Source organism: Silene latifolia, chromosome Y, assembly GCF_048544455.1.
Source record: "Silene latifolia isolate original U9 population chromosome Y, ASM4854445v1, whole genome shotgun sequence".
Classification (NCBI taxonomy): domain Eukaryota; kingdom Viridiplantae; phylum Streptophyta; class Magnoliopsida; order Caryophyllales; family Caryophyllaceae; genus Silene; species Silene latifolia.
In genome coordinates, this window is record NC_133538.1 from 434,475,951 (window position 1) to 434,487,367 (window position 11,417).

Below are 11,417 nucleotides of genomic sequence, written 5' to 3' on the forward strand. Positions count from 1 at the left end.
CCATGTTTATACATGAAATTCAGTGGGAGCAATGTTGTGTTCCTAATCTTGTATGTCGATGACATACTACTCATTGGAAATGACATTCCAATGTTGTCTTCTGTTAAGAAGTGGTTAGGTAACCATTTTCAAACGAAGGATTTAGGAGAGGCACAATGCATATTAGGTATCCGGATCCATAGAGATAGATCCAAGAGGATATTGGCACTAAGTCAAGAATATAATGTTGATAAGATTCTTCGACGTTTCAGCATGGACAAATCAAAAAGGGGATCGGTACCTATGGTAACTGGGACGATATTGAGAAAGTCTCAATCGCCCTCCGAACCCCATGATGTTGAAAGCATGAAGTTGATCCCTTACGCTTCCGTTGTTGGATCAATCATGTACGCCATGATATGCACACGTCCTGATGTCTCGTATGCCTTGAGCATGACGAGTAGATATCAAGGAAATCCAGGTGAGAGTCACTGGATAGCCGTCAAGAACATCCTTAAGTACTTGAGAAGAACTAAGGATTCTATCTTAGTGTTTGGAGGAGACACCGAGCTCCGTGTGAATGGTTACACGGACTCAAGTTTCCAAACGGATAGAGATGACATGAAATCACAAGCTGGTTTTGTTTTCATGCTCAATGGTGGTGTCATTTGTTATGGAGAAGCTTCAAGGAAGCTCAGATCATGGATTCAACAACGGAGGGTGAGTACATTGCAGCATCAGAAGCTGCCAAGGAAGCTGTATGGATCATGCAATTCACGGAAGGTCTAAGAGTAGTACCTACCGCCAATGATCCCATCACTCTCTATTGTGATAATAGTGGGACGATCTTCCAAGCTAAAGAGCCAAAGTCTAGTAATAGATCTAGACATGTACTTAGAAAATATCATGTAATTAGAGATTTCATTGAAAGAAAGGTAATTGCGATATGTAAGGTTGGGACGGATGATAACATAGCTGATCCGCTCACCAAGCCTTTATCGCAGGCTAAGCATGATGGACATGTTGCGTCCATGGGACTCAAACGCATGCCAGTTTTATGTTAGATTTTGATATGAAATAAAAGAGTTGTTTTATTTGATCATATGCATAATCACATTTGTCTTTTATTTTTCTATTACTTTTTCATATTCAAATGGGTTGTGGAGATAAGATTGAACCCCATTAAAGTGAACTAAATTGACATAGTAAACGCCCATAGTCACTTGTATGAGGTGACGTCTCGAAGTGACTAGAGTGTGATGCGATTGATGGCAAGTTCAAGTGCCATAGAGTCATATGAGAATGACTAGTCGATCACATAGGCAGACTGTGAGGAACACTTTGTCGGGCTAATGACCGCTTGTAGAGTTCTGGCAAATTTATATAACCTGGTCGTGGCGAGAGCTACTATAGTATTCTAATAAGTCGATTCTATTGACTAAAGACTATTCGCCTAAGGTAGTATAGTTACAGATTAGCTTTGATTTATGTTACTACGACCTTCGTAAATGGGGTCAAATGGGCATATTTTGGGTTATGATGGATGTGGCTAGTCGAAGAGAATAAGTGCGATAGGAATTGTCCACCCCTTTTCAGGGTTATAACGATATCTCAGGGCCACTCGAGGAGAAATGAACTGGAAATGCCTGGCCACGCTCGGAAGGTATCTATGGTAGATAATTCCGGTCAATCAGTTATTCTCCAGATCGAGGAAACCACTCTCGATATGATCACTTGCAAGTACGACCTGAAAGACACCTTGCATTGAGTGGGAGATAGTAATAGGACAAGATAATTGGTGACGCACACTTGTCGAGGACAAGTGGGAGATTGTTGGAATATGTGTCCTCCGACAATAATGCGATCACAACTGTTGATCATGACGATCACATGTTTAAATCTCATTTTAAGAATACATGTGGGATGTAATATTTTACAGTCAACTGGTCCACACATATCGGTAATGATTGGCTGACTAGAGTTTGACATTACTGTCGTGCGACGGTGGTGATCAGTTGATCCCCTTAGGTCATACCTAAAGGGTGACACTCTTAATTGATTATTTAATTAATCGTATGTCGATACGGGTTAATTAAATTGCTTAAAATTGACGGACGATTTTGTGAGTATATTTGACATGTCTTATTGTAATTCGATTAAATACGATGCGGTCTAAGTAATCAAATTGTTTTATTACTTAGATAAAATTATTGTTTATGAAACAATTGAAACTGAATAAATAATTTATTATAAATACAAGACGTTGTGATTTATAATTGATAAACCATTTTGGTACAAGTAATTATGAATTACTAAGTCGATTTTGTACATGACGTATTTTATTAATGCGTTGATTTTTAATATGATAAAAATACATTACAATTACACATGACTTGTAACATGTGACAATTGACAAATGACAAATATAAAATGGACCTCCCATTTTATAAGTGCCGAAAAAATGAAGGGAGTATTAGGTTTAAAATTGTGTTAATTATTTTAAGTGGAGAACAAAATAATTAGCTACCTAATTGTAGCCATGCAAGCCTCCTTTCTTGGGAAGAAAATGTGCACCATGCATTGGCTCACTACACCTCCTCCCTACCGGTTTTTCTAAAGAGAAAAACATAGAGTTTTTCTCTATTATTCACTGCTTCATATGATAATTACTAGTGTAAAAAATTATCACTAATTCTCTCTACATCTTATAAAATATTAGAGAAATAAAATCTCCAAAATCTTTCCCTTCTCTTGGCCGAATAAACAAGAGAACAAATAAATATTTTGGGTCAATTTTAGTAAGATTAATATTGTTCTAGTGCTAATAATATTAGTCTTTTAAGAGGTTACCTTGGGTATAAACTTTTGGGAGGGATTCTTCTTTGGATTCTTTGTTCATCCATATAAGGAAAGCTCAAGAACAAGTGAGAAGGAGAACTCATTTGTGCCCAAAATCCGAAACACCCAAAGTAAGAAAGACGGTTTCTTCTCTTGTCTATTTTAGTTTGCATGCATAAGATCTAGTTTTAATTTTATGACTAAATTAAAATGTCACGTATATGAATATGTAAATAATGAGATTAATGTATTTCCTACATTGGTGACATCTGAGTCGAGTACAGTTGGCTAGAAGAGTATAGTAGTCACGAGTTGTATTCTTTCATTTATTCATTCATGGTTATGTAATTAACTAAACTTATCATTTATAATAAATGTTACTTGATTGTATCTCCGATTTACCGCCTCGGAAAACCGAGATGGTAACATCTCCTACTTACCTTGGCCGTGTAAGAAGGGGGTGTTACATTCCCGTTGAAGGGGACCCTTATTTTCTAGTGAAGGGTGGATGTGAAAGCCTTGGTGGCATGGATCCATGGACGCCCCAGGAGCATGTTGAATGATGCTTCAATGTCGACCACTTAGAAGCTGACTTGTCGTTCCAGAGGTCCGGTTATGATGGTTAAGGTGGTGAGACCTACGACTTTGCGGCGAGTACTGTCATAGGCGCGGACTCCTTGGTTGGTTGGGACAAGGTCATCTTTCTTGATTCCCAATTTGTGAGCAGTTTTAAGAGGGATGACATTCATAGTAGAACCATCATCGACCAGAACCATGGGTACATTCTTCTTCAGACATTGCACGGTTATCTATAACGTCAGGTTGTGGTTAGTTCTGAAGGGAGGAATATCCTCGTCGGAGAAGATGATAAGGTTGTTCACCTCAGGGATGTCTCTTGTCATGTGAGCTACCACTTCTTCAGGTGAGGAGGTGGATGGTATAGTTAATTTTCCTAGTGCTTGGAGTAAGGCTTGTCGGTGCTCAAATGGCGTGGCTATTAGCTTCCATATGGATATTTTGGCTTTGGCTTTTTGTAGCTGCTTGAGGATGGAATTTTCTGGGACTTTTGGTTGGTTCTCAATGTCTGGGACAACGTGATCGTCGGATATTGCGGGATTGTTTGTTTTAAGATTTGGGTTTTGGTAGGGACGTCCAGAACGGGTGAGATAATTGATTTCTTCGATTTGATTTCCCTTTGTCAGATTGATGTAGATGTCATCTACGTCATCTCTCCAAATGCCGTTAATTTTGGGGTCACGAGCGAACCATGGCGGAGTGTTCCTCGGAGGGTAGTTCTCGTGAGGATAATTTTTATGAAGGTGATTTTTATGGGTTATGTCGGAGGGTGCGTGCCAAAAGGACGTTTCGGGTTCCAGAAACAGGGTTTCTTTGCTTCAGGTGGGTCCGGAGTAGGCCCAATTGGTGGTTGCTTCTCTTGACTAATTAACCGTTTTAGAGCACTAGCGTACGTTGTACCCAAGTTGGTGAGCGTCCCCAACCTTCTTCGTGGTTGGTTCCGAAAGTTTGACCTCATTAATTTTGTTATTTTGGCCATAGGCGCGGGTTCCAGTTGACGTAGGCCCTTAGTAACCTCGGCTGGTGGTCTTGGCCAAGACTCCCTTACGCAGATTGTCCTCAATACGGGTTCCCAGGATTTGTAAGTCTTGGAAAGTCTTAATGTTTTGGTACCTCAAAAGGTTAGCATAGACAGGACGGAGGTTGTTGACAAATTTCTCAACTAGGGTTGCCTCGCACGGTTTTCTCACGAGTTGGGTGCTTACCCTCCTCCAACGGGTTAGGAATTCGGTGAACCCCTCTTTGTCGTTCTAGATTAGCACCTCTAAAGTACGGGTGTTGGCCTGAATTTCGACGTTGTCGTCATATTGCTTAGCAAATTCAACGGCAACTTCGTCCCAGGTAGCGATGCTTTTTGGGTCAAGGGAATAATACCACTGACGAGGGATTGGTTCCAAAGAGGACGGAAAAATTTTGGTAAAGAGTTCTTGTTTGACCCCTATGATGGACATATAATTTTTGAAGGCTCGGATGTGGTTAAGTGGATCTTCAACCCCCCTTGAACTTAGGCACATTAGTTAAAGTGAAGTTGTGAGATAGTTGATCCCCAACGGGTTCGAACCGACGGTTGTTCTCGATATGGATATTATTTCCCCGGGCTAGGAGTTGTTCTTCAAAGAGCTTAAGCCTTTTCTCGGTTTCAATCAAAGGTGAAGGGTTAGGTTCTCCGGCTTCCTTGATTTCCAGGGTGTCGATCCGGGTCTCGACACGGTCCAGGGTGACCTTGAGAGCGGTGAGCAAGCTGGCTAATTGGGCATTCGTGAGGTTTCCATTGTTGTCGTCATTGTTGTTGGACAAAGCTGAAGACGGGGCCATGATCTAAGGTAGAAATCGGCTTACGTTACATCTCAATCCGACACGGGTCAACGACTAGACACGGAAATTTCAAACAAGGACGGGATAAAATTTTGGACTGTCAAAACGAAGGCGACCGTGTATGGTGCTTCGGTGCTGACTCGATTGTTGGTACGACGATGTTGACTAGACTTTGACCCACGTTCAACATGTTGGCGTAACGCCGTTGAACGAGCCTTGACGGTGAGACGACTCATAAGTAAAGACCCATAAGTACGTTTACTTTGACTGAATAGAGAAGAGGCTGAATTGGAATGGTGAATTGAAAAAATAGAAATTTTCAAAAATAGATTCGTTGTTTGTAGATGGGTTTCGAAAATAGGAATTTTCAAAAACCGGTTTGTCAAGTTGAAGCGGTTGTCTTGAGTATATTTTTAAAATACGGTTTGAGATAAAGTTGTGACGGCTTTGAAAATGGTGTGTTGTTCCCAAAGACGGGTTTCAAAATTCAAAAAGTTCGTGTTATGAAAGTCGAGGTTTGAAAAGTTTGAAGTTGTTGCGGTCTTGAAAACGGTCCGTCGTTCGCAAAGACGGTTTTGAGAAGGTCCCGAAAACGGTGCATCATTCTCGGGATTTGAAATGTCCTCGAAAATGGTGCATCGTTCTCGGGATTTAAAATGTCCATTATGTCGGCGCAAAAGTGTTTTTGTTTTTAAACAGTTGTGAAAAACCGGTGTTTTGAAATAGTCATTACAACAGCATGAAAAGGTGTTTGAAATGGCTGTGAGAAACAAAGTTTTGAAATTGTCATTACGACGGCATGAAAAGGTGTCTTTAAATGGTTGTAAAAAATCAAGTTTCGAAATCGTCATTACGACAGTATGAAAAGGTGTCTTGAAATGGTTGTGAAAAACCAAGTTTTGAAATCGTCATTACGACGGCATGAAAAGGTGTTTTTTGCAATGGTAGGCGAAAGATCGAGGTTTAAAATGGCCATTATAACGGCGTAAAAAGATGTTTTTTCAAAATTGAAAAAGACACGAAAGGACGTATGATCACAGAGCACATAAGCACTCGCAGTTTCATTATATTATGCATAATGCTGACACAGGTTTTGGTTTAATAAGGGTGGTTACACACCAAGCGATCAATCCCCAATCTTCGAGAGGGATGCCAATCCAAACAAAATGGGTTATGAGGACGCCTAGCCTCGTTCACGTACGAAGTGAAAGCTCTTTGACGAAACAAAAGAGTGTAACGGTAACGACATGCTTGACACAAGGGAGTCGAAATGCGGGGATGAGAAAACTCATACCGGCGAGACGAGCCAATTGTTTGACAAAGATTAGGTTATGGGCCCTGACAAGGAACCCGACTTATGACCGTAATATCAATTAATGAACTTTAATCAATGACCTCATTCGAGTTTCACCTCTAAGGATCACAAAGACACAAGTGTCCTAATTTTCCCCAGCGGAGTCGGCAATATGTGGACATAGGCCACCCGCGCCAATCCGCGGACACGCGGCGGCCTAAAAGGCAACTTTTGGGGGGACGTGGAGGTGCTTTCGATCGGAACACTTTAGATTTGACGGTTTCGCCTCAGTGAAGGTCTCGAGACGATGCTAAGATGTTTGGAGTCGCCACCAAGCAATTGTGTAGTGCTTGGACACCATTCGAGATCCACTTTATACCACTGTCAAACAAAGCATGAAGCAGTGCTTGACACAGATACAAAATATAAGGACCCGTCCCCCTTTAGCATTGTATGTCTAGAATGACTCTCGTTGTCATAGATAAGGTCGTCCAATATCCAAAGGTTGTGAGTAAGGCGTGAGGGTATGTATTGAGAAGCCCTTTAATCGAACACCCAATCCCGCCCGCGTTAGCGGCCTCTACTGATCGGTCGTGGTTGCTAGTGCGAGAATTGATAAAATGGGTTAAATGCATAAATGTGCATCCATTAGTTTAATCTAACATGTGAAGATTTGCTAAGTCGTTTTGTTTATCCAAATACCAAGAAATTGATGTCAAAGTTGGATTTAGATTGATTCGCATGTGAAAACGGAAATTAAACATCCATTTACCATGTTCGAGTTATGATGCTTAACACGATCCATTTAGTGTTAAAATTAAAAGATAAAAGGATAAAATAATAAAGTGAAAAATGTTTAACAGAGTGTTAAATCGTCAATCGGATCCGCAATGCATTCGGGTTAACCGTAATCAGGATCGTCCTAGAAAAGTGCTGAAATGGGTGAACCGGAATACTGTCAGGCATCCCATTCGGGCGCGACCCTATAAGCGATGTAATGGGCTCTATCCAGTTTTAAAATGTGAAATACAGGAGGTGCCTTAGGGCGCGAGTCATCAGGCGGCCTAAGGAGTGTCTCCTGGTTTTGCAAAAGGTATTTAAAACCGTTTTTAAAAGGTTATTAAAACCGCTTTGGTTGAAAAGGTCGGCAAGACCGCTTTTGTGCTAATGTTTTGAATTTGGTTTGCATGACTCGGAATATTTATCATTATGTTGATAATATTCTATGTCAGGCGTAGGTCTGCAAGCTTGACATGAATAATTTATAATTCACAAACGTAAAATGTGTGCTTAACCGTTTTGTCACCGTGCCCGAATTAAATCGGCATGGCATATATGTTAGCCAAGGATAACATGTGATGTGGTCAAGATAAAGGTGAAAATAAAATGAAATAAAAGTGAAATAAAAAATGCTTGATATGAACTAATTATGTAAAGTTCATTACTTTGTAATTAGTCAAGATTTGTCATCGTGCTCGGATTAAACCGATATGGTATGAGGAACCAAAGATGATTATGAACAAATGCTTGCAAGTGTAAATAAGTGAAGAAAAGTGATAAATAAAAGAGGTGGATAGTCTAATATCCATGAATTTGTAATTAACCAACAATATCATCGAATCACGAAATAAACCGGCATGGGATAAATTAACCCAGCCGAGGCAAGGAGCTTCTGTCTCAGGCCAAAACTCGGTTTTGACTCAAACGTTACATGTTTTGAATCGTGTTATGCATGATTTATGTTCATAAAGTCATGAAAACAGTGAAAACATGAAGTTTAATGAGTTTGTTACACCCTCATACTTACATGTTCGGTTGGTTGATGAAATCGACAAAGTGTTAAACCTGTGAGTCGGAAAACCGTTTTGTAAGAAAAGGGTGTTGATTAGTGTTGAGTTAGTTGAATGGGTCGATCGAATTCACGGTGACGGTAGCAAACCAAATGTGTAAGGCTTATGTTTTCGATCGGTTGGTTGAAAAAACGTCTCGATTTGTTGACTTAAGAAGTCGAGGTCTAGAATTTTAAGGGAGAAAAGAAGGGGCAAACTCTCGCGTAGTTGTAAATGGTGGTGCAAGAGGGGTATTTATAGAAGAATAAGTTGTGTTGGTTTCTTGAGGCGGTTCTTGGCGACGTGGCCACTTGGGAAGCCCAAAGAGGCGCGAGCCTATTAGCGACACAAGGGGGTGTCCTATCCTTTTTGCCAATTTGGATTTTTCTCTTTGTTCTATCCTAGGTTTTGATAGGATGTGTTTTGTGGTTGATTGTGTTTGCTTAGCCGTGTGAGCTTGTTTTGGGGTGTTATTTAAGGTGGGTATTTTGTGCTTGACTCGGGTTTGATTTGTGTTGAGTTGGGATTTGAATTTTGAGTCAGTTTTGCATCTAGTGTCGGTTTTTACCCTAATTATTGTCATTGTGACCCCGTCCTCGTGCATAAAACATTCTAGGTATTTTTAAAATGTTTTAAATTGTTTTTCATTTTCGAAATCATTAAACGAGTTTTCTGACGCACTGTCATCAAAACTGACGATTAAAGCAACGATTTCTGAAACATCTTATAGTCCGATAATCATCGGATGTTTTTTGGGATTCCGCAGATAGCGGGTATCTACAGGCAAGCTCTCTCGGCATCATTTGCAACATCAAGCTCGGTGAGGGTTGTGAGGAATTCATAGGTGTATGACCGGTAGGTGTTATCCCGTGTATCCTCATAAAGGTAGGCTTCAAGCCCGACCTTTGCAAGGAGTTGGAATGCAATGTTATACATCCCGAGCTTTTTCAATGTGGTGGGACAAAGGAATTTTGTGCTGACTACGTTTTGAGCTTCAGGTTCGAAAAATTTGTTCCATATTTTCAATTGAGCGGCGGTCATGCCCTCATGTCCCAAGAAAACCTCCACAACACCCGACTCTACTTCCTCCACCGCTCTTTTATTTCCCTTTCCTTTCCCTTTGAACAATTTTGACAATTTGGGGGCCATCCTGCGAATCACAATCTACAAGCTACACAAAGAAATACCACTCAAAAGGTTTTGCACTCTTTGAGACAAATCAACAAACACTTGGTGTGCACTACTCAAAAACACCTTCAAATTGTGTTTTGTTGATTTTCTCTACCGCTCCCAAAAATTATTTGTCACAACAACAATATAGAATAACAACAAGCTATAGGCAAACGAAATTTAAGTCTAATAGACTAGATTTTCGAGTCAAAATAAGTGATGTAAATAAGATGGGTTGATATTGTTATATTTACCGATTACCACACAAACTTGTTTGCTAGTTGTTGAAGAATATGGTAAAAACCTGTCTTGAAGCCTTAAAACCCATCTTTGAAGCTTCAAATCAAAATTCCTAGCAAATTAGGGTTCTTGCTAAATTGGCGCAAAATCGGATTGGAGGTGTTTTGAGATGGTATCTGTGAGGCTTGACAAAGAGTGGGTATGATTGTTATGCAAGGATTGAAGATTTGTAATGGTGTGTGAAGTTTTGAAGGAGATTTGAGGTTGATGGAGAATTGGGGTTTTAGGGTTTGGTGTTTGTTGAAGATGAAATTTCGAATTATGTTGAAGATGAGGTGAAAGACGAGGAAAAAAAGGCTAAGTAAATACCTGACGGCAGTGAAAACTGCAAGTTGCGTAAATGCTGCAGGCTGCGGTGTGGACGGCAAGCTGCGGTTTTTACTGCCTCGGGAGATTTTATCTCCACTCTTGAATTTGCACTTGGTTGCATTATTGCCGCATTTTGTTGCTCCTTGACCTCGTCTTGACCCCCCACACTTAGATTTGACCCCAAACTCGCACTTTTTCATCTTTATCCCATCTCACTTCTTGACACGCTTTCCAAGGTGGTTTCATGTCTATTAAAACTTCACCAAACATGTTAGTAACTTCATGGCAATGATAAGTATTCATATCTAGCTAGAAAAATGGGAAATAAATATGTAGAGATGCGATAAAACTAAATTAAGGATAGAGTATGTACAAAGTTTTGCACTTTTATCGTATATTTAACGTCGATGGCTCGACAAAGTGACTCTTAATATTTAATCATGATAAATCGGGTCCTCCAATGTGAGTTCCTCTCCTTCATGTACTTCAATTCCTTCATGATATATCTTGAGTCTTTGCCTATTCACTTTAATTGTTTTTCCCGAGCTTCGATTCTCCATTTCCACCACCCCATGGGGATAGACCTTTCTCACTACATATGGGCCAACCCAACGAGATCTCAACTTTCCGGAAAACAACTTGAGCCGGTTTTGAAACACAAGAACCTTTTTGCCTTCTTTGAACTCCCTTCTACTTATCATTCTATCATGCCAAACTCTTGCTTTTTCCTTGTAAATGGCGGCATTGTCATAGGAATCTAGCCGAATTTCTTCAATCTCTTGAAGTTGCAACTTCCTGTCCAAGTCCGCGTCATCAATGTTTTGGTTAAAAGCTTTAACGGCCCAATAGGCTTTATGTTCCACCTCCACCGGTAGATGGCATGCCTTCCCATAGATGAGGCGATATGGAGACATGACAATGGGGGTTTATAGGCAGCCTATATGCCCAAAGAGCGTCATTCAACCTTTAGCTTCAATCTTTGCGATCCGGGTTTACGGTCTTCTCAAGCACACCCTTGATTTCTCAATTTGACACCTCCGCTTGCCCATTAGTTTGGGGATGGTAAACGGTGGAGATCTTGTGAACAACTCCATATTTCTTGAGTAGACCTTGGATGACTTGGTTGCAAAAATGAGTGCCCCGGTCACTTATAATAGCTCTTGGGTATTCAAATCTTAAGAAGATGTGCCCTTGCATGAAAGTTGAAACGGTTTTTGCATCATCATTCTTATTGGGGATTGCCTCAACCCACTTGGACACATAGTCTACTGCCAATAAGATATAGAGAAACCCATTTGAGTTTGGGA

The 11,417-nt window shown here is 40.4% G+C and overlaps 1 protein-coding gene across 1 annotated transcript; it reads right to left on the minus strand.

The window, feature by feature from the left end:
* Positions 1–10,544: 10,544 nt before the first annotated feature.
* On the minus strand, positions 10,545–11,024 carry LOC141632601 (uncharacterized). Its single transcript, XM_074445132.1, has one exon. It carries the CDS (start codon positions 11,022–11,024, stop codon positions 10,545–10,547), a length of 480 nt encoding a protein of 159 aa, XP_074301233.1.
* Positions 11,025–11,417: the final 393 nt, after the last annotated feature.

Excerpts from the sequence above, each read along its gene's own strand:
- LOC141632601 (XM_074445132.1), bottom strand. The coding sequence starts at position 11,024 with ATGTCTCCATATCGCCTCATCTATGGGAAGGCATGCCATCTACCGGTG.